A 23,907-nucleotide genomic window follows, 5' to 3' on the forward strand; every position below is an offset into this window, starting at 1 on the left:
GAAGAGGCTGGTAGAATATTTACACTGACTGTGTGAGGGCACCAGGATGAATCTCTCTGGCATTTCAGCTAGTAATGAGAGGACTAATTTATGCCACTAACTCCAGTTTGTTCATAATGTCCAAAATGGCTGGGCTTAGAGGTCTCACCTGAAACCAACTTGGTTAATTTCACTTAGGCCTTTTCACTGACTTGGAAATACTTATAGAGGACCTCATGCCCTTTGCTGTTCAACTGTGCTTAGCTTTCATATTGTATAATGTATAGTGTCTCTATCATGGCATATAGCAATTTGAAAGGACTTCTATAAATTATGAAAACCATTTCCCCAAAGTTAAAGGATACGTAGAAGTAATATACAATGCCTTGGGTCCTCTTCATTCCCTTCACTCCATCAGTTCTCCTTGTCCTGAGAAATTTTCTAAAGGGATTATGCAAATCTGTGGCTTATAGGAGTTTCCAGTGAGTTATCACCATGAACGTTCTTTAATATTTGTGGACATGCCTTTTATCAAAGAGGGAAAGATGTGGGTTATGAGGGAGAAAGAGGAAGGAAATCTTAAGAAATGGGGGCAATGTGAGTACGATTTACAATCTGAAAAACACAGTGCCCACCCTACCTGCACATCCACGGGTTCCGCATGCAAGGATTCAACCAACCTCAGATTCGATTTTTTGGGGGGGGAGGGGGGTACAGATAACAACTTTATTTGTCCATGCCAGGATTAAGTTGCTTAACAGAGAGACAGAGGGTGGTGGGAGGTTGGCATACACAGCACCATTTACGTCGAGGAGGCAGAGCATCACTCCTACCACGGCACCACGGCCTTCATCCTCCTTCCTCCTGAAGTGCCCCTCGCAGTCAGCAGGCCCCTGCCCCACACTCACCAGAATCACGTGGTACCGCACTTCTTCCCCCCACTGTCCCAGTACAGAGCCCACCACATCTGGAAATGCCTGTCTTTACATTCATCTATCCACTGGGTCGTCTCATGGCTGCTGCGAGGTAGCTGGGATAGCCTCAAGGTTGGAAATAAAACTAAAAATTCGATTTTTTGATCCACGGTTGGTTGAATACTCGGATGCAGAACCCAAGGACACAGAGGTCCGACTGCGCGTTTAAAATCAGACTTCAGAACCGGTTTGAGGCTGTAATTAGGAAATTGGAAGTACTTTGTTATAAAATACCCACCTTCGGGTAGACTTCAGTCTCAAATGCCACACACCGATGCATGGATCAAGTCCATTCGATGGAATGGAAGGAGGCCAGAGTATCGATATAGCACCACGGCGGGGGGAGGTCGCACATCTGCCCCTTCACAGAATGAAGCTTGACCCTGAGCCATTATCTTAGTATTCTCTCAGAAAATCAAATTGATGGACTTCATACAGGGGGAGAAAGAAAACTGTTGCTCTTTCTGCGGTGTAATTCGTTTAAAGGCTAGATCACTAAAGGTCTTATTGGCGAGCGGTGAAAACTAAAGTGAAATTCTAAAATTAGTTTTAATCTTGGGAACAACCCTTTTGATCCATTCCTATCATATTGCTACATTCCCCATAGCTGCCATTCTCTTCATCCGATGGAGCATGAATTTTACGAGGACGATGAGTATCTTTCCAGCTTGCCTGCTGATGCAGACAGAACTGAGGACTTTGAATATGAGGTAAGATCATTTTCACACCACTTCGCATTTCTTCATGAAGTTATGGTTGAGGCGTTTTACGTAACAAAGAAAAAATTAATTTATTACTGTGAGAACTATTTTGTCTATTATATATCTAAGGTAAGAGCTTTTAAATATTTGTTTCAGCTATTTGGCGCTGGTATTTTAATTATATTGGAAAACATTTTTATAATACAAGCCTGAAAATAATTTGCTCACATTTTTGTTGCTTTATATAAATAATATTATGGCAGCTACATTTTTTTTCTTTGTTTTGTAATATAAGAGAATTTCCAAGTAGAGTTTGGAAAAGAAATTATATTTAAAACCGAGACTGTATTTACTATTTTCATTCATTGTGTAGTATTTTTATTTTAACTGATAAACTAAATCTTATATTATTTTTATTCCCCTTCACAAATTCAATTTTTTTTTTTTAATGACTCAAGTACTCTAAAGAGCAGTTTCCGTGACTTTCTAGATTGAGAGATGACCATGTTTAGCCTTCACACGGTACATGTCAGAGTATCTGTACTGTGTTATGAAACAACTCCAAAGGCCCATCTATTAATTACTTAAAAGCTTTCACAAAAGTTAAAGAATTTATCCTAATATTTCCTCTGCTTCTGCAGTCTATAAATCTTTGAAAGGTTTCAGACTACTCTGACATTTGGAAATAAAGTAGATTGAGGAGGTAAAGAAGCTCTGGTAAACAGCCAGAGAACCTGTGATTATCTGCCCTTTTAATGCTTTCAGTGATGTCATACAAGTTCAGCAAAATGTTCTTTTCCATTTTACAACCAGGAAATCCTGAAATCTCTTCCCTTAGGGGGATCTGAAATCAAATAAGGCCAATTCAATGAAGCTCACCTAAAGCAAATAGATGTTTATTTGAAATCTTGCCCCTGCAAAAGTCATTGCTGGGGATTACAGAAATCATTATTTCTTTTCAGCCAGAATTTGGAAGGGTGTGCGATGATACCTAGTATCTGAGTTGATGGTTTTGTTGCTGTTGTTCATGTTAATTTCTTATCCCCTCCTCTCCATTAATTTGATTGAAAATTTTATTTCATAAATCTGCTTAAGTACTGGTATACACTGAAATAGCCATTAAGTTTTGCCCATTCATGCAAAATAAATTACAAAGTTGAGTCACTTATCCAAAGATAATTATCCAAAGATAATTAATTCAAGATTAAATGATGTTTTTCTTTCAGTTAATTAATTGCTTTGGGTTTGGGGAATGGATTTATCTAGATCACTTCAGCTTTTTGTTTCGTTTGTGCCTTAAAGGTTTATTAAAATACATCTGTGTGCTAGGGGAGGACATGGGAGAAAGACTTGCTTAGGCTAAGCAGGTTCACAGTAAAAATTCTTTTAATTAATTAGCATATCTTTGACTATTACAATACAGACAGATTCTATAGTGATTACTATTGCTGACCTGCATCCTCTTTTCTGACCATTGTCAGTCCCTAGGAGAGACCAGCATCAGTGTGATGACAGTGGTAAATGCTCAGACAGGCCTTCTGTAGCCTGTAGCCTCTACTAATCACACCACCATGGTCATTGCTTTGCTGTCAGCTGTGATTCTCTTGCCAAAGTCACCTTTCTGAGTTATTGAAATAAAGAATATTCCCATGAAATTTAAATAAGGAAGAAGTTACTGTGACAGGCTTCGGTCTTGAGAAGGGATACATTTGAGAATATCTGCATGGCTAAAAGTAGGGGTGGAAGCACTGGGGAATACCCCAAGGATAATTGACCAAGCTTAGGAGAGAATGGCTCTACCCAGTACACCTCAGTCTGTTATGCTAACGTGGCACAGTGCCACACGCCATCCCTCTTGTTTGCATCAGATGAGACTGTGAGCTCTAGTCAGTCCTCTGCTATCACCAGAGCAATAAATTTTTGCAAAATTTATTTCCCAGAGCTGGATTCCTGTGAATACGTGCAGAATATTTGTGAGAATTTAAGAGCTGATAGTATCACCAGGGAGATTTAGAAATGCTGCCTTTACACAGTATTACACTTAGAAGCAGGCTGGTCAAGTGTTTCTGTGACAGGCTCAGATGACCCCAGCTCCTCCAGGAACTCTGTTATAACCCAGTAGCTGCGGGGATGCAGTGGATGCAGTGGTCCTTCAGGAAGGACCTGTTTTGTGCCACTTAGAGAGTATTATGGAGAACAGAGGTCTAATGGCCAAACAGAGGACTTCATCTCAGAAAGAGGTACTCATTCCTCTTCAACCTAAACATGAAAACACATCAATAGGCAATCGGAAAAGTAGAGACAGGACTCCTTTCCATCTGCTTTCATTCAGTTGTACCATAAATATTTAATGAGCAGTTAAAAAAAATATGCCAGGTTCTTATCTAAGTTTGGGATTGATGAAGCCTCTGCCCCAGTGGAGTTTAACCTTTAGGAGAAAGAGATGGACAAGAAACAAGTAAGTAAAGACATATTATATCAGATGGTGATTAACTGCTAGTGGACAACAAACGGTGTGGGTAACAGAGGAAGGAAGTGCATGGTGTTGGGATGAGGTGTTGCTCTCTTATACAGGGTGGTCAGGGAGGGCCTCTCTCATAAGAGACCTAAAGAGAATAAAACAGCTAGCCGTGTGGATTCTGAGAGAGGAGCTTTCCAGACAGAGGGAAGGGCAAGTACAAAGGACCGGAAGCAGGACCACAGCTGGTGGGTTCCAGGAACAGCAGAGGCCGGTGTGCTCTGGGGGCAGAGGCAAGGGCGTCGGGCAGCGGTAGGAGATGAACTCAGCATGAGTAGCTGGTGGAGAGCAGGGCTGGGTTCTGCAGCCCTCGTAAGATCCCTCTGCCGCTGAAATGAGCTTTAAGATGGGCAAGCAGAGCCTCCAACAGAGCAGTCGGAGGAGGGTGGGAGGCTAGAAGCTGACCGGTGACAGAGGCAGGGGTAAGACATAGTCTGAAAGCACAGCATTCATCCTGGCCCGGAGGGCTTTGCCTGTGTGTCTGCACTTCCACTCCTCGCCTCGTAGTTTTAATATAGTTTGTGCTCGGGCGGGTTTTTTCTTCTGACTTTTCGAGGGCAAAATATCATAGGCCAGAGTGAAACTCAGCTTCTGGCATCCACTGGAATTAGCATAATAAATCTACTCTTAAAAGACAAAAAGAGTACAGAACTGGATTTCTGAACTTGCTGAAAAACAAACTATGCAACTATATAGGCACCTTTTTAAAGGCCTACTTACTATTGACTCAGTGAACCAAAGGTGATCTGTCTATCTCGTGAATACACATTTAGGGACTTTTAGTGTGTGGATTATTGACCCAATAGACCAAAACAGATCTGACTATCTTGTAAAGACATATTTAGGGACTCTTTAACATGCAGATTATTGCATTGATAGATGGTAACAGCTCCCTTCAGAGCCATGATAGACAGCAAATGCTTCTTTGGAGATATTATAGTCAATGTGTCAATGTTATGGTGACTCTGGTGTGTTAGGGACCACTGTGAAATTTTTATGACACCCATATCTCACCATGGCCTATCACCACTTTGCCTCAGAAAATTATTTGCCTGGGTTTTAAATTTCCCCCCAGTGCTTCAGAAAAGTCTCAGCAGACCAACCTGTATTAAAAGACTCACAGCTTGAAATTTGATCGTTTTAAACAATAATGGCACTGTTTTCTAATTAAAAATGTAAAGGATTTTAATTTCATTTTTGAAGGAAAAAATAAAAATATCAAAATTTACACAATGCAGCCATCATAAGAGTCAGGGTGCCGACTCTTACTTCCACTGAAATACTGAGGATTAAGCACTCCTTTTTCTGTATTTTCAACTTTGTTCTTTTTTTTTTTTCCTAGAGCCAGCTAAAGGTTGAAATAAATCATAAATAGCCTTTAGCAAGTCAGAGGCGGATCTCAAATCCGGCCTTTACCAGAAATAATTTAAAGGGAAAGCCTTTGAGAAAACAGAGCTCTTTTGTCCAACTCCTAATAAAGGTATGTTTGCTACTGCCGGAATGCAAGGAAGACGTTGAATTTTCTGCACCATTTGCCATCAACTCTCAAAACTCAGTGTTGATAGAGGACAGTCAGAAAATTAATAAGTACAACATTTGGATAGTATAAAACATCATGTTAGCCAAGACAAGCAAGTAATTTAAGCCACATTTCTGAGCTTGGTGATTTTTATCATTTAGAAATGCTGCTTGAAGTTGTTTTTATTCCTTCCCCTAAGATTAAGTTGAAGAAACATATCCAATAGCCTGAGTTAAGTGCACATAGAGTTTCCCTTGTGTGTACATTGTCATCACTATGAAATAGGATTTAGAAGTTTGCTTGGAGAGGTATTAAAAGTAGAAAAGAGAGAAAGACAAGTATGTGTCAGAGTTCTATATAATGTTAACTGAAACCCAAACTTGGGCTAGTATCTACAAACAAGAAAGAGCATTTAGCATATTAATTAGCTTCCTCTTGGCAATTCTTATGCAAAGCGTAAGTAAACCCTTGTGCTATGCTGAGAAGTGTCATTTTGCAAAATTTATTTCCCAGAGCTGGATTCCTGTGAATACGTGCAGAATATTTGTGAGAATTTAAGTATATAATCCCTCTGGTACATAGTTAAAGAAAAGAGAATTATGAATCAGGAAGATGTTCATTCAAAAGAGTAGTTAACAAGAGGATAAGCATTAGTGAGATTTTAATCATATCTTTTTGAGCAACTTCATGATTTGTGAGCCAACTTTCAGAAAAGTTTCCTTAGTGTGCACATATAGAGCTGTGTGGCTCCTTTCTAGGCTGTGAGGGCAGAGGCCTTACCTGTGTGTTCATCATTGCCTGATATCACCTGTCTCATAGCAGATGCTCAATATTTGATGCAGGAATATATGAGGATTCACATTATTGTCTGTATGGACCAACCTTTGAGCAGCACAATCCCTTTCCACCTTTTGCACAAGGGAATTGGAAAGGAGCTTGAGACCACCATGCAGTTATAACAGATATCCTCTCCCTTTCTAATAGCTATTTGTTCTTTTTTTCTTTTAAAGTTTGTACTGTTTTACTGACCTCTCCCTATTTACCTCACCCCCCTAGCCCCTGAAAACCATTTTTCTACTCTCTGTTTCTAAGAGTTTGACTTTATTTTGTTTTCTTTATGTTCCACGTGAGTGATACCACGCATATTTTTTTTCTCTATCTAGCTTATTTAACTTAGCATAATGCCCTCAAGGTCCATCCCTGTTGTCACAAATGACAGAATTTCCTTCTTTCTCATGGCTGAATAATATTGCATTGTATGTATATACATACACATACAATGGACTATTATATATTATATATATGTGTGTGTGTATATATATATAAAATATATATATAAATATAAAATATTCTATAAATATTTCTGTCGTGATTTCCTGGGTTATAGTTATTTATGTACTTATCTTTTTCTTCTAAATAGTTTTTATTTTTTAACAGAAGTGACCACTTCTAATTATCTTTATATCACCTGGAAAGCCTAGCACATGCCCTAGTTCATGGGGGGCACTCAGCAGCATTTGCTTGATAAGTGAACAAAGTATTGACCATTGCTGCTACTGTTCTTATTTTATGAGTCCTGAAAACAAATACAAAGGGTTACATGAAGGGAAGGAAGAAGAGAGTTGATGGAGAAGAGAAATTTGAAATAAAGTGTGAAAGTCTTTGAGTTTTTTCCCCATAATAATTCAGCTAACAGCCCTGTTGTTAACCAGTTAACATACACTTGTGCCAGATCATAAAAGAAGAAAATCTGGATGTTTTCGGTTACCTTTCTAACAAAGAAGATGCACATGTTTTACCCCAAACTTATAAGCTGGAGGACCCTAGTAAATAAACATGCTAATTTACGTAGGTAAAAATGACTGGGGTTCAGTTTGTGTTAGGATAATCATATGCCCTGGTTTGCCCTAAACTGTCTCCATATACGAATACTGTTCAAATTTAACTATGAATAGCATCCTCTTCCATTTTCAAAAATGTCCTTTTGCATACCTTGTATGGTTGTCCTAGTTTTTATATTTGTTGAGCCTTAATGGAATCTGAGATTTTGTAATCCCATTTTATATAATCCTAATAGTACAAGCAGAGATGACTCAGAAGTTCCTAATTTGAATACCCATGTTTACTAAATTGAACAATTTTCCTAAGTCATGAAATTCTATTTTAAAAAAAAGGTCTTCTTAAGGAGTGGCTAGAGAGAAAATGCCACAAAGTTGGAAATAGTCATCAAGGTTATTGTAATTCTTTTAGATTTCTTACTGAAAGAAATGAGTTTAGTATGGCTGTTAATTTGGTCATGTAATTTCATAAAACAAATATGAGGCAAATCTGTCTTTTGCCTCACTGATTATGACAACACTAAACTTTATTTCCTAAGAAAACAATGAAAAGCAAATTGAACCTTCCAAGTTGGTGATTAAACAATGTAACCAAGGGCACATTTCTTTGACTAGGAATCTAGATAGAAAATGAAGATTCCTTATGCTACGTATATGAATTTTATCAAAATGCTGACATTCAGTTTTTGTTTGATGATACTCAGTGATACACATTCAGATGATTTCCTTGCATTACTGAAAGGTGTTCGGGAAAGATTGGGTTTAAGGTGAACATTTGCATATGAAATCATATTTTCCCAATGACTTCTATTCTGCTTTCAAAGAACAGTTTTCATAGGTACAAAGAAAGAAGAGCTATCTGTTCCAATATAAAGCAAATCACAGATAAGCATTCCAATGTTCCTTTCAGAAGCAATGTAATCAAGTGAAAGGAATCCAAACTAGGAGTCTGGTCCCAGTTCTAGCTCTGTTTCTTGAAGGGACCACTTACCTCTTCAATCACAGCATCCTCACATGTGAGCTCTGTGAGGCCACTAGTGTTGGTTATGGAATGATTTGTCAGCATCTAGTTCTTCCATGTAATACAAAAGCAAAGTGACACAAATGCATAGTCAAATCCTTAAAAATTTTACAAATATTTTAACATTTCAAACATATCAACCGACACTTTATGGGTTTTTATAAAGAGAGCGCACACCCATGTAAGACTCCACATTGTGAGTAGTTGTTCTGGTCTGTACAGACTGTACAATAGTCTGGTCTGTTGTACCAATTGTAGCAAGCAACACGCCCTCTCGCCCTGGCTTTAGCTTTAGTGTTTAGAACAAGTTAACTCATATACATTTGCCAATTCAGAATGTCAGATGCAGTCTGTAGGCACTAGAAACAAATGGTTTTATTTAAATACAGTGTTTATTTTTTAATTAGGAAAATTATTCTAGTTTGGATTTTTTTCCATCAATTTATTATCTCTGAAAAAAATGTTGGAATCTTTAAAGAGCATGTGTTTTGTATTGGCATATCGTTCTACCTTTTCTCCCTTAAGACATAAGCTATCGGTGATGCCCTAGTTCTCAGTTATGTGGTGAGCCCACCGGTATTCACTATGTATTAAATAATCTAATTTAATATCGGTAAAGGGGAAACTTGCATGTACAATACAGATGGGCCAAGAATTATGGTAAATCTGATCTATGTGTTTGAAGTCCAAAATAAAAAATTTAAATATCATTATCCGCAATTGTATTACCTGAGTTAACCACAGTCAACATTTAATGTGTTTCCCTCTTTATGTACATTGTTTTCTTTGTATAACTGAAAATTTACCTTTTTGTTGGGTATTTATTTTTCCAGATTTTCTTGGCTATCATAAAAAGCTACAGTGAAGTGCTTTATACATAAATCTATCTGTATTTTTTCCAGCTTTACTGAAATACTGAGTTGGCCAAAAAGTTTGTTTGGATTTTTCTGTAAGAGATGGAAAATCCCAAATGAACTTTTTGGCCAGCCCAATATGACTGCTGTATAACATTGTATAAATTAAAGATATACCACATAATGATTGATACATGCATATGTTGCAAAATGATTACCACAATAAGGCTAGTTCATACATCCATCCCCTCACATGATCACCATTTTTATGTGTGTAATGAGAACATTTAAGATCTACTCTCTTAGCCACTTTCAAGTATATAACGTAGTACTGTTAACTGTAATCAAAACGCTGTGCATTAGATCCCCAGAACTTACTCACCTTATTGCTGGCCGTTTGTACCTTTGACCCACATCTCCTCAAACCCCCCAACCCCAGCCCCTGGCAACCACTATTCTACTCTCTGGTTTTGAGTTTGGCTTTTTTAGATTCCACATATAAGTGAGAACACAGTATAGCCTTTCTCTGTCTGGCTTATTTCACTTAACATAACGCCCTCAGGGTCCATCTACTTTGTGGCAAATGGCAGGATTTCCTTCTTTTTATGGCTGAATAATATTTCATTTTGTGTGTGCATATCATGTGTATGTATGATATATATATATATATATATATATACACACATATATATCACATTTTATGTATCCATTCGTGGATTGATGGACACTTAGGTAGTTTCCATATCTTAGCTATTGTGAATAATGGTGTACTGAACATGGGGGTGCTGATATCTCTTTGATATCTTGTTTCTGTTTCCTTCGGGATTGCTGGATCATTTTGTAGTTCTATTTTTAATTTTTGAGGAACCTCCATACTGGTTTTCATAGTGGCTGCACCAATTTACATTCCCACTATCAGTGCACGAGCTTCCCTTTTCTCGCCATTCTCACCAACACGTTATCTGTCATTTTGACGATAGCCATTCTAACAGGTATGAAGTGATTGATATTTCATTGTGGCTTTGATTTGCATTTCCCTGATGATTAGTGAAGTTGAGCACTTTTTCATGTACCTGTTGGCCATTGTATCTCTTCTTTATGAAAGTGTCTATTCAAGTCCTCTACCCCCATTTTTAATCAGATTATTTGTGGTTTTGTTGTTGTCTTTGCTGTTGAACTGTATGAGTTTCTTATGTATTTTGGATACTAACCCTTTATGTGATGTGTGATTTGCAAATATTTTCTCCCATTCTGTGCAATGCCTCTTTATTCTGTTGATTGTTTCTTATTCTGTGCAGAAAGTTTTTAGTTTGATGTAGTCCCACTTAATTATTTTTGCTTTTGTTGCTTGTGCTTTCGGTGTCATACCCAAAAAATAGTTGCCAAGACCAATGTCAAGGGGCTTTGTCCTCATATTTTCTTCTAAGAGTTTTATAGTTTCAGGTCTTATATTTAAGTATTTAATCTGTTTGAAGTTAATTTTGTGAGTGGTATAAGACAGGGACTCAATTTCATTCTTGTGCATGTGATACCCAGTTTTCCCAGTAGCACTTATCTTTTCCCTATTGATTATTCTTGGCTCCCTTGTCAAATAATAGTTGACCATAAATGCTTGGGTTTATTTCTAGGCTCTTCACTCTGTTCCACTGGTCTATGTGTCTGTTTTTTATAGCAGCATCATACTATTTTGATCACTATAACTTTGTAATATGATTTGAAATCAGGAAGTATGATGCCTCCAGCTTTGTTCTTCTTTCTCAAGATTGATTTGGCTATTTGGGACCTTTCTGGATCCATACAGATTTTAAGTTCTTTTTCTATTTCTGTGAAAAATACCATTGGAATTTTGATAGTGATTGCATTAAATTTGTATATGGCTTTGGATAATATGGACATAACAATATTAATTCTTCTGATCCATGAACATGAGATATTTTTCCACCTATTTGTGTCTTTTTCAATTTCTTTCACGAAAGTCTTACAGTTTTCAGTGTACAGATCTTTCATCCCCTTGGTTAAATTTACTCCTAAGAATTTTACTGTTTTTGATGTTATTGTGAATAGGATATTTTCTTTATTTCTTTTTCAGCTATTTCATTGTTAGTGTAGAGAAACAGAACTGATTACTCTATGTTGATTTTGTATCCAGCAATTTTACTGCATTCACTGATTAATTCTAGTAGTTTTCAGTGGGATCTTTAGGATTTTCTGTATATAAGATCATATCTTCCACAAACAGAGACAACTTTACTTTTTCCTTACTGCTTTTTATTTCTTCTTTTTGCCTAATTACTTGGGCTAGGATTTCCAGTGCTGTGTTGAGTAGGAGTGATGTGAGAGGACACCCTTGTCATGTTCTTGATCTTAGAGGAAAAGCTTTCAACCCTTCACCATTGAATATGTTAGCTGTAGGCCAGTGATATTTGGCCTGTATTATGTTGAAGTACATTCCTTCTATACCCAATTTGTTGAGAGCTTTTAATCATGAAAGGATGTTGAATTTTGTCTAATGCTTTTTCTGCATCTATTGAGATGATCATATGATTTTTATCTTTAATTCTATTAATATGGTGTATACAGTTATTGATGTGAGTATGCTGAACCACTCTTGCAGCTGAGGGATAAATCCCACTTGATCATGGTGTATGATTCTTTTAATGTACTGTTGAATTTGGTTTGCTAGTATTTTGTTGAGAATTCTTGTGCCTACATTCATCAGGGATATTGGCTTGTAGTTTTCTTATTTTGTAGTGACTGTATCTGATTTTGGTTTTAGGGTAATGCTGGCCTTATAAAATGAGTTTGGAAGTGTTCTTTCCTCTTCAATTTTTTGGAAGATTCTGAGAAGTACTGACATTAATTCTTCTTCAACTGTTTGGTAGAATTCACCAGAAGAACCATCTGGTCCTGGGCTTTTCTTTGTTGGGAAGTTTCTGATTACTGATTCAATCTCCTACTTATTATTGGTTTATTCAGATTTTCTATATTTTCGTGATTAAGTCTTGGTAGATTGCATGTTTCCAGCAGCTTATCCATATTTTCAAGGTTATCCAATTTGTTGAGTGTAATTGTTCATAGTAGTCTCTTATGATCCTTTGTATCCCTGTGATTTCAATTATAATGTGTTCTCTTTCATTTCTGATTTTATTTATTTGACTTTTCCTTCTTTTTATTCTTAGTCTAGCTAAAAGTTTGTCCATCTTTTATCTTCTAAAAAAATCACCTCAAAAAAAAAAAAAAATCACCTCCTACTTTCACCGATAATTTCTTGTTTTCCTGGGCTCTATTTTATTTATTTCTGTTCTGATCTTTGTTATGTTCTTCCTTCTGCTAACTTCAGGCTTAATTTGCTCTTCTTTTTCTAGTTTCTTGAAGTGTAAAATTAGGTGGGTTTTTTCTTTTTAGTTTTTTTTTTCCCCTTAGTGTCAGCATTTATCACTAACTTTCCTCTTAGGACTGCTTTTGCTGCATCCTGTAAGTTTGGGCATGTTGTATTTCCATTTTCATTTGTTTCAAGAAATTTTTTGATTTCCTCTTTTATTTATTTTTTCATTATTGGTTGTTCAGCAGTACGTTCTTTAATTTCCATATATCTGTATATTTTCCAGCTTTCCTCCTATTTTTTCCTCCTATTATTGATTTCTACATTTATACAATTGTGGTCAGAAAAGATACTTGGTATGGTATCAGTCTTCTGAATTTGCCAAACTTGGTTTGTGATCTGACATATGATCTACTCTGGACAATGTTCTGTATGTGCTTGAGATGAAAGTGTGTTCTGCTGGAGCTGCTGGATTGAATGTTCTGTATATGTGCATTAGATTCATTTGGTCTAAAGTATACAGTTCCCCCTTCAACAGTGGGAGGGGGGGTAGGTACACCAACTGCCCCATGCAGTCAAATATATATAAAAGTGTGTAACTGTACAATCAGCCCTCCATATCCATGGTTCCACACCCACAGATTCAACCAACCATAGATTGTGTAGTATTGTAATACACATTAATTTTTTAAAAATACACATGTAAGTGGGCCCCTGTAGTTCAAAATTGTGTTGTTCAAAGGTCAATTGTATTTCAAGTTCAATGTTACTTTATTGATTTTCAACATATCCTTACTGATTTTCAATGTTTCCTTATTGATTTCTTGTTGATGATCTGTCCATTGTTGAAAGTGGGGTATTGACCCCTCTATTATTTTTGTATTGTTCTCTATTTTTCCTTTCAGGTCTTTTAGTATTTGCTTAATAAATGTAGTTGCTCTGCTGATACATATGTATATTTTTACAATTGTTATATCCTCTTGACAAAGCGACCCCATTATCATTATATAATGAGCTGCTTTGTCTATTGTAATGGCTTTTGACTTACAGTCTATTGTCCCTTTTGGTTTCCACTTATATGGAGCATCTTTGACATGGTGGAATTTGAACCATAGGAAGGCTGTAGAAGCACATCTGATTTACTTAACAGAGAAAACTAAAGCCCATGAAGGTTAAAGATTCACCTAGCAAATTTACTTATTAGCAGAAGCTGGACAAAATTTCCTCTTTTTCTTAAAAAAAAAAAAAGCAAAACATTTATTATAACAAAAATAATAGATATTCATTATTTTGTTTCCTTATTCATATTCCCCTTTGGCATATATTATACTCTTGAAAATTATACTCTCTAGAAAAGAACACATACTCAATAATTCACTTTTCTTTTATAAACAAACCCAAACCAACACATCCTGAAAAGTGATCACTTATAATTTATCTTCTGAGAGAGGTCTAAAAGTCCTAAATAACCATTGGAAGGATAGTGTGTTTTGAGAGGATGTTTATGAGTAACTAGAGAATCCACAAACAGCTGTTGAAACTTTTTGCAGCCAGGGAGTTCATAATCCTTAAAGAATTTTTTCTTCCATTCACTTATATGCAAGTACCTGCCAAATAAAGGCAGTTGTGAATTCCCTTAAGCAAAAGTTTTAAATTCTTTTAATGTTTTAAAGTTCTTTAAAAAAAAAAGAAAAGAAAAAAAGAACATGAGAGAATTTAGTTGGGAAATTCATAAGAAAACTATGATTTCCCTAAGTGAAGACACTACTGTTTGTAGTTAAGAATGATTTAATCACTTCCTGTCTGATAGGCACAGAAATTAATATAATCTCTTCCTCCAAAATGAAAGTGAAAGGGACTCAAACCTTTTTTCTCTCCTTCACATATCCCAGATGATCATCAGAGTTCCCATTACTGACTTTCTTCTGTGTTAACTTAAAGGTCCAAAAATTTCCAATGATATGCATTTATTCACCTTAAACAGTTTTTAGTAATGCAATAAAACCTGATGTAGGATAGGTAAACTATAGGACTCATAGTAATTCACAGAGGTGGCAGCACATGTGAATATTCAGTTAGTTTTACTCTCTGATTCTCAGAGGAAGAAATGCATTAACATTATCCCAACTCAAAACCAGACTCGCCATTCCGTATGCAAGTTGTATTCTTTATGTCTGTCAAAAGAAGAGAAAGCCAGATATTCTCTCAGGGACTTCTCTCAGGTGTGGGGAAGTTATTTTTAGTATCATTTCTTGTCACTTTTCTTATAGGTCTTGAACACGTGCATAACTATAGTAGCCATATAACAAAGTATAGACTTCTGTAATATAGTAATGAAGGTGATCAATGTCTTATAGATATCAGATCAATCACCTGAAAAAGATTCTAGAAGATTTTCTGACACCCAAATTATTTTGCTTATATTCCAACTGTATAAAATAAATTACCTTCATTAGGTCCTCGTTTTTGTCCCTTATAATTAACTTATCCATTAATTTGGAAGAAAACCCTTAAAAATTGTATTACTCACAAACGAAGGCCTAATTATATCACTCTGATTGGAGGAAAAATTATATTTAGATATATTAGGAATCAGCCTGAAGTGGGCTCAAGTTAAACTCCACTGCTTATTATTTGTGTGACCTCTTGTTGCCTAAAGTTCCTCATCTGCGTGAAGAAAATAATATTAACAATAAGTATTTCTTAAGATTAAATGACATAATATATGAGAACCTGTAGTACAGTGACTGGGATATATATTTATATTTTGAGTGTGCGTATTTATATGTATTTTCCATCATTTAACCATTGTAAGGCTCAATTTCATCACCTTGAGTGAAGAATATTTAAGAAGGAAGGAGAGAGAGTTGATGTCTCCTCACAACTAGGGCACCTACCAGATGCTGGTGAGGGACCTCGACACCCAAGGGTATGGGCGGAACCCCCGAGTGACTGGGTAGGACGTAGAGGGAGCGAGTGGGGAGGAGAAGTGGAGGCGGGATGGGACCAGCACCCCTGAGGGGTGGCTGGGGGAGGGGAGGGGTTCCCATGACTGGAGAGTCCCACTCACCACAGGGGATCAACAGGGACAGGGAAAGACCCTCAGGGGTTCAGAGGATTGGAGGGGAATGGGACTAGTGTTTTGCATACCCACTCAGGCCCCAGGGAGCCTGCTAGTGTCCCAGGCCTGGTCCTCTGCACTCCTGGGCCCTCTCTGGCAGTGTGGGTCCTGGGGGCAAGGGAGGGAGGAGGGAAAGAAGAGTAGAGGCGAATGGGGAAGAATCCTAGGGGATTAGAGGATGGGGGAGGAACATGGCTAGCATTTCCCCCACCCAGCTGGGCCCCAGTGAGCCTGCTGAGGTCCCAGGCCTGATCCTCCACACTCCGATGCCAAAGGCACTTCGGGGCCCCCTCCTGCCTCTCTGAGATTAAGCCCCGCCCCCCACACCCCAGTGCCTTTTCCTGCCACATAAGTCCTGAGTCTAGACCCCACCCCTGCCTAAACACAGCCCCCAACTAAGCCCCCCAGCCTAAGATCCACCCCCCACAGCCAAAGCCTTTTCCCGCCTTTTTTTTTTTTTGCTACTGCAGTTCTGTTTTACCTTCCAGTAGTTGTTTCACTTTTCTAGTATATATGCTAGTTTTCTAATCTTATTTTATTTTTTATTCTTTATTATTGTTCTGCTCCTTTTTTTTTTTTTTTTGGCCACACTGTGTGGCTTGCTGGATCTTGGTTCACAGGCCAGGGGTCAGGCCTGAGCTCCTGTGGTGGGAGAACCGATTCTGAACCACTGGACTGACAGAGAACCTCAGCTCCCAGGGAATATAAATTGGAGTGAGGTCTCCCAGAGGTCCTCATCTTGGCACCAAGACTCAGCTCTACCCAACTGCCTGCTAACTCCAGTGCTGGAAGCCTAAGGCCAAACAACCAGTAAGACAGGGACACAGTCCCACCCAACCAAATAAATGAGACAACAAAAAAATACAGATGAAGGAGCAAGGTAAAAACCTACAAAACCAAATAAGTGAAGAGGAAATAGGCAACCTACCTGAAAAAGAATTCAGAATAATGATACTAAAGATGATCCAAAATCTCAGAAATAGAATGGAGGCACAGACTGAGAAAATGCAACAAATGTTTGACAAAGACCCAGACAGACTAAAGAACAAGCAGAGATGAACAACACAATACCTGAAATGAAAAATGCACTAGAAGGAATCAAAAGCAGAATAACTGAGGAAGTAGAACAAATAAGTAAGCTGGAAGATTTTATTGGCATAGAGCTGCTTGTAGTAGTGTCTTAGGATGCTTTGTATTTCTGCAATGTCTGTTGTAACTTCCCCTTTTTCGTTTCTAATTTTATTGATTTGAGTCCTCTCCCTCTTTTTCTTGATGAGTCTGGCTAATGGTTTATCCATTTTGCTTATCTTCTCAAAGAACCAGCTTTTAGTTTTATTGATCTTTGCTATTGTTTTGTTTCTATTTCATTTATTTCAGCTCTGATCTTTATGATTTCTTTCCTTCTGCTAACTTTGGGTTTTGTTTGTTCTTTCTCTAGTTCCTTTAGGTATAAGGTTAGATTGTTTGAGATTTTTCTTGTTTCTTGAGGTAGCCTTGTATAGCTATAAACTTCCCTCTTAGACCTGCTTTTACCACATCTCATAGGTTTTGGATTGTCGTGTTTTCATAGTCATTTGTGTCTAGGTATTTTTTGATTTCCTCTTTGATTTCTTCAGTGATCTCTTGGTTATTTAGTAATGTATTGTTTAGCCTCCATGAGTTTGTGTTTTTTACGTTTTTTCCCTGTAATTGATTTGTAATCTCATAGAGTTGTGGTCAGAAAAGATGCTTGATATGATTTAAATTTTCTAAAATTTACTGAGGCTTGATTTGTGACCTAAGATATGATCTTTCCTGGGGAATGTTCTGTGTGCACTTGAGAAGAAAGTGTAATCTGCTGTTTTTGCATGGAATGTCCTATAAATATCAATGAAATCTATCTGGTCTATTGTGTCATATAAAGCTTCTGTTTCCTTATTAATTTTCTGTTTGGATGATCTGTCCATTGGTGTAAGTGAGGTGTTAAAGTCCCCCACTATTGTTGTGTTACTGTCGATTTCCTCTTTTATAGCTGATAGCAGTTGCTTTATGTATTGAGGTGATCCTGTGTTGTTGGGTGCATATACATTTATAATCCTTTTTTTTTTTTTTTTTTACGGTGTGCAGGCCTCTCACTGTTGTGGCCTCTCCCATTGCAGAGCACAGGCTCTGGATGCACAGGCCCGGCTGCCATGGTGCATGGGCCAAGCCGCTCTGCGGCATGTGGGTTCTTCCTGGACCGGGGCACGAACCCTTGTCCCCTGCATTGGCAGGCGGACTCTCAACCACTGCACCACCAGGGAAGCCCCCATTTATAATTCTTATATCTTCTTCTTGGATTGATCCCTTGATCCTTATGTAGTGTCCTTTCTTGTCTCTTCTAACATTCTTTATTTTAAAGTCTATTTTATCTGTTATGAATATTGCTACTCCAGCTTTCTTTTGATTTCCATTTGCATGGAATATCTTTTCCATCCCCTCACTTTCAGTCTGTATGTGTCCCTAGGTCAGAAGTGGGTCTGTTGTAGACAGCACATATATGGGTCTTGTTTTTGTATCCATTTAGCAAGCCTGTGTCTTTTAGTTGGAGCATTCACGTTTAAGGTAATTATCGATATGTATGTTCCTATTATCATCTTCTTAATTGTTTTGGGTTTGTTTTTGTAGGTCCTTTTCTTCTCTTGTGTTTCCCACTTACAGAAGTTCCTTTAGCATTTGTTGTACAGCTTGTTTGGTGGTGCTGAATTCTCTTACCTTTTGCTTGTTTGTACAGCTTTTGATTTCTCCATCGAATCTGAATGAGATCCTTGCTGGGTAGAGTAATATTGGTTGTAGGTTCTTCCCTTTCATCACTTTAAGTATATCATGTCACTCCTTTCTGGCTTGTAAAATTTCTGCTGAGAAATCAGCTATTAACCTTATGGGAGTTCCCTTGTATATTATTTGTTGTTTTTCCCTTGCTGCTTTCAATAATTTTTCTTTGTCTTTAATTTTTGCCAATATGATTACTATGTGTCTTGCCTTGTTTCTCCTTGGGTTTATCCTGTATAGGACTCTCAGCACTTCCTGGACTTGGGTTGCTATTTCCTTTCCCATGTTAAGGAAGTTTTTGACTATAATCTCTTCAAATATTTTCTCGGGTCCTTTCTCTCTCTCTTCTCCTTCTGGGACCCCTATCATGCAAATGTTGTTGCGTTTAATGTTGTCTCAGAGGTCTCTTAGGCTGTCTTCATTTCTTTTCATTCTGTTTTCTTTATTCTGTTCCGCAGCAGTGAATTCCACCATTCTGTCTTCCAGGTCACTTATCTGTTCTTCTGCCTCAGTTATTCTGGTATTGATTCCTTCTAATGTATTTTTCATTTCAGTTATTGTATTGTTCATCTCTGTTTGTTTGTTCTTTAATTCTTCTAGATATTTGTTGAACATTTCTTGCATGTTCTTGATCTTTGCCTCCATTCTTTTTCTGTGAACATTTCTTGCATCGTCTTTTTTTTTTTTTTTTTTTTTTTGTGGTACACAGGCCTCTCACTGTTGTGGCCTCTCCCACTATGGAGCACAGGCTCTGGATGCTCAGGCTCAATGGCCATGGCTCACGGGCCCAGCTGTTCTGCGGCATGTGGGATCTTCCCGGACTGGGGCACGATCCCATGTCCGCTGCATCAGCAGGCGGACTCTCAACCACTGCACCACCAGGGAAGCCCTCTTGCATCTTCTTGATCTTTGCCTCCATTCTTTTTCCTTGCTCTTGGATCACCTTCACTATCATTATTCTGAATTCTTTTTCTGCAAGGTTGCCTATCTCCACTTCATTTAGTTGTTCTTCTGGGGTTTTATCTTGTTCCTTCATCTGGTACATAGACCTCTGCCTTTTCATCTTTTCTGTCTTTCTGTGAATGTGGTTTTTGTTCCACAGGCTGCAGGATTGTACTTCTTTCTTCTGCTGTCTGCCTTCTGGTGGATGAGGCTACCTAAGAGGCTTGTGGAAGTTGCAGGATACAAATTTAATGCACAGAAATCTCTTGCATTCCTATACACTAACAACAAAAGATCAGAACGAGAAATTAAGGAAGCAATCTCATTTACCATTGCAATAAAAGGAGTAGAATACCTAGGAATAAACTTACCTAAGGAGGCAAAAGACCTATACTCAGAAAACTATAAAACACTGATGAAAGAAATCAAAGATGACACAAACAGATGGAAAAATATACCATGTTCTTGGATTGGAAGAATCAATATTGTAAAAATGACTATACTACCCAAAGCAATCTACAGATTCAATGCAATCTTGATCAAATTACCAATGGTATTCTTCACAGAATTAGAACAAAAAATTTTACAGTTCACATGGAAACACAAAAGACCCTTAATAGCCAAAGTAATCTTGATAAAGAAAAACAGAGCTGGAGGAATCAGGCTCCCTGCCTGACTATAATACAAACTATAGTACAAAGTACAATACAAACTATAATACAAAGCTACAGTAATCAAGACAATATGGTACTGGCACAAAAACAGAAATATAGATCAATGGTACAGGATAGAAAGCCCAGAGATAAATCCATGCATCTATGGTCACCTAATCTATGACAAAGATGGCAAGAATATACAATGGAGAAAAGACAGCCTCTTCAATAAGTGGTGCTGGGAAAACTGGACAGCTACATCTAAAAGAATGAAATTAGAACACTACCTAACACTATACACAAAAAGAAACTAAAAATGGGTTAAAGACCTAAAAGTAAGACTGGACACTATAAAACTCTTAGATGAAAACATAGGAAAAACACACTTTGACATAAACCACAGCAAGATCTTTTATGACCCACCTCCTAGAGTAATGAAAATAAAAACAAAAATAAACAAATGGAACCAAATGAAACTTAAAGGCTTTTGAACAGCAAAGGAAACCATAAACAAGCCAAAAAGACAACCCTCAGAATGGGAGGAAATATTTGCAAATGAAGCAACGGACAAAGGATTAATCTCCAATATGTACAAACAGCTCATACAGTTCAATATCAATAAAACAAACAACCCAATCAATAAATGGGCAGAAGACCTAAATAGACATCTTTCCAAAACAGAAATACAGATGGCCAAGAGGCACATGAAAAGATACCCAACATCACTAATTATTAGAGAAATGCAAATTAAAACTACAATGAGGTATCACCTCACACTGGTCAGAATGGCCATCATCAAAAAGTCTACAAACAATTAATGCTGGAGAGGGTGTGGAGAAAAGGGAACCCTCTTGCATTGTTGGTGGGAATGTAAATTGATACAGCCACTGTGGAGAACAGTATGGAGGTTCCTTAAAAAACTAAAAATTGAACTACCATATGACCTAGCAATCCCACTACTGGGTACCCTGGGAAAACCATCACTCAAAAGGACACATGTACCCCAATGTTCATTATAACACTATTTACAGTAGCCAGGACATGGAAACAACATAAATGTCCAAGGACAGATGAATGGATAAAGAAAATGTGGTACATATATACAATGGAATTACTCAGCCATAAAAAAAGAACGAAATTGGGTCATCTGTAGAGATGTGGATGGACTTAGAGTCCATCATGCAGAATGAGGTAAGCCAGAAAGAGAAAAACAAATATTGTTTATTAACACATATATGTGGAATCTAGAAAAATGTTACCAATGAGCCTATTTTTAGGGCATAAATAAAGACAGAGGCGTAGAGAACCGACATGTGGACACGGGATAGGGAAGGGAGAGTGGGATGAATTGGGAGATTCAGACTGACATATATACACTACCATGTGTAAAATAGATAGCTAGCAGGAACATGCTTTAAAGCACAGAGAGCTCAGCTCAGTGCTCTGTGATGACCTAGATGGGTGGGATAGGGGTGGTGGGAGGGAGGTCCAAAAGGGAGGGGTTATATGTATACATATAGCTGATTCACTTCATTGTACAGCAGAAACTAACACAACATTGTAAAGCTATTATACTCCAATAAAAAAAATAAAAATAAAAAGAGAAGGAAGGAGAAAATGAACCTTCAGAAAAGAAACCCCACATCTTATGGATGATAGGGTCTACAAGCCCTTGAAACATGAGTTATGAACTGCACACAAAGAGAGATGCTCTGAGTGTCACAGTGGACCCAAACACATTCAAAAGTCCTTTATGTAAAAGCAAAAAAAAAAAAAGAAAAAGACCTTTAATGAAGCCTGTTTGGATCTCTGACTTTCATCTTCTCTATTCTTTTTCTTCAACATGTTAAAAGAGGAGTTTAACTCTCTGCCACTTTTTAAAAATCTCATTTATTTCTCAGTCCATTAAAATGTGATATGAGTATGACAAGTAATAACAGAATGACCAAATCCAGTGATACCGTCTACTTCCCTAACCTTTCAGCTGCATTTGGTGCTATTGCCCATGTGTATCTTCTTGAAATGCTCTTCTTCCTTTGTCTCCATAATACCACACTGCCTTTCCTCCTAATCCCAGAACAGCTCCACCTGGGCTTAATTCAGTTTCCTATCTCTAAGTTTGGAGCTACTACAAGCTTACTTCTTAGAGCTTTGGGGAGAGTTAAGCAAACTGCCCAGTGGCTCTTGGTGTTCCAAGCTGGCAGGGAGAATGGAGCTGGAGGAATCCTTAGTGTGCAGTGTACCACCACCCTCCTGTGTGTCTGGAGGCTCCCAGCCCAGAGGCTTGCTAGTCCACTGTTACTTTAGAATCGAACCCTTGGTGTTCATTCTCCCTGTTGCAGCTTCAGGCTTTTATGTGATCCCTTCTGCTTTTCATCCTTCAGAGACTTCTCACAGTTTCTAATCCATCAAGGGTTTCCCTTCTTATTTTAAAGCATGATTATGATTCTTTTCAATATATACTTTTTTTATACATTCTGGGGTTTTGCAACAGGAAAGGAGATGCTAGTCTATGCCAGCATCAATGTATGGTAGTTTCTCCCATTCAACTTTTGGCCCTTTACTTCCAACTTCGCATGTCTCTCATAATTATTTATGTGTTGAATGTTTTTTTTGTGTGTGTATATTTTAAAAATAAGATGAAAAGTATAAGTTTTCTTTTCAGAATAGGGTAAGGACTACACTAGTAGTAGTAGTAGCAGTGGAAAATGAAAGTCAGGGATGGAAGCATATATATCAGAAGCAAATTTGAAGACTTGGTAATTATTAGAATGTAGCAGATTAAGGAAAGGCCTGGCACAATATTAGATGTTCTTATTAAACTTAAATTACAGCAAATTAAAGAAAAATTTGCCAACATTTACTAAATTACTTAAGTGTTTCATTGCTTTTTAAGTTTCACAAAAACTCGACATCAGAAAATTATCCCAGTCCTTAGTTTTACAATTTCACGCACATGGTAGTCAGTGATTTTAAATCGCACCCTAATAACTGCCACATGATCGAGCAATTCCACTTTTGGGTATATATCCAAAGGAAATGAAATCATTATCTCAAAGAGATATCTACACCCCCATGTTCATTGCACCATTATTTACAATAGCCAAGATATGAAAATAACCTAAGTGTACATTAAGGGATAAATGGATAAAGGAAATGTGGTGTATACATACAATGAAATATTTTTCAGCCATAAAAAGAAGAAAATTCTGCCATTTGCAAAACATGAATGGGCCTTGAGGATATTATGCTAAGTGAAATAAGTCAGACAGAGAAAGGCAAACACTGTGTTCTCACTTATATGTGTAATCTAAAAATGCCAAACTCAAATAAATAGAGTAGAATGGCAGCTGCCAGTGTCTGGGAGGTGGGGGAAATAGGGAGATGTTGGTCAAGGGGTGCAAACTTCCAGCTACAAGATGAATAAGTTCTGGGGATCTAATGGTGATGATAATTAACAGCACCATATTATACAATTGAAAAGTGTTAAGAGAATAGATATTATATGTGCTCCCCACAAAAAAAGGTAATTATGTGACAGAATGAAAGAGTTAAGGAACATTATTGTGGTAATCATTTCATAATATATATATATATCAAATCATCACATTGTACACATTAAATTTATACATATTATATGCCAATAATATCTCAACAAAGCTGGAAAAAAATCAG

General features: G+C 37.4%; 1 protein-coding gene across 2 annotated transcripts in view; it reads left to right on the forward strand.

The window, feature by feature from the left end:
* Nucleotides 1–23,907, forward strand: part of PDZRN4 (PDZ domain containing ring finger 4) — a gene marked incomplete at its 5' end in the record, with an annotated part of 372,669 nt that overhangs the window by 306,119 nt on the left and 42,643 nt on the right. For both annotated transcript variants that reach the window (XM_082666647.1, XM_082666648.1), the window contains one exon: nt 1,561–1,663. In XM_082666647.1, the coding sequence (XP_082522773.1) occupies nt 1,561–1,663 (103 nt within the window). The remainder of the gene's footprint in view (nt 1–1,560; nt 1,664–23,907) is intronic.

Source organism: Grampus griseus (assembly GCF_964374135.1).
Source record: "Grampus griseus genome assembly, chromosome: 11".
Classification (NCBI taxonomy): Eukaryota; Metazoa; Chordata; class Mammalia; order Artiodactyla; family Delphinidae; genus Grampus; species Grampus griseus.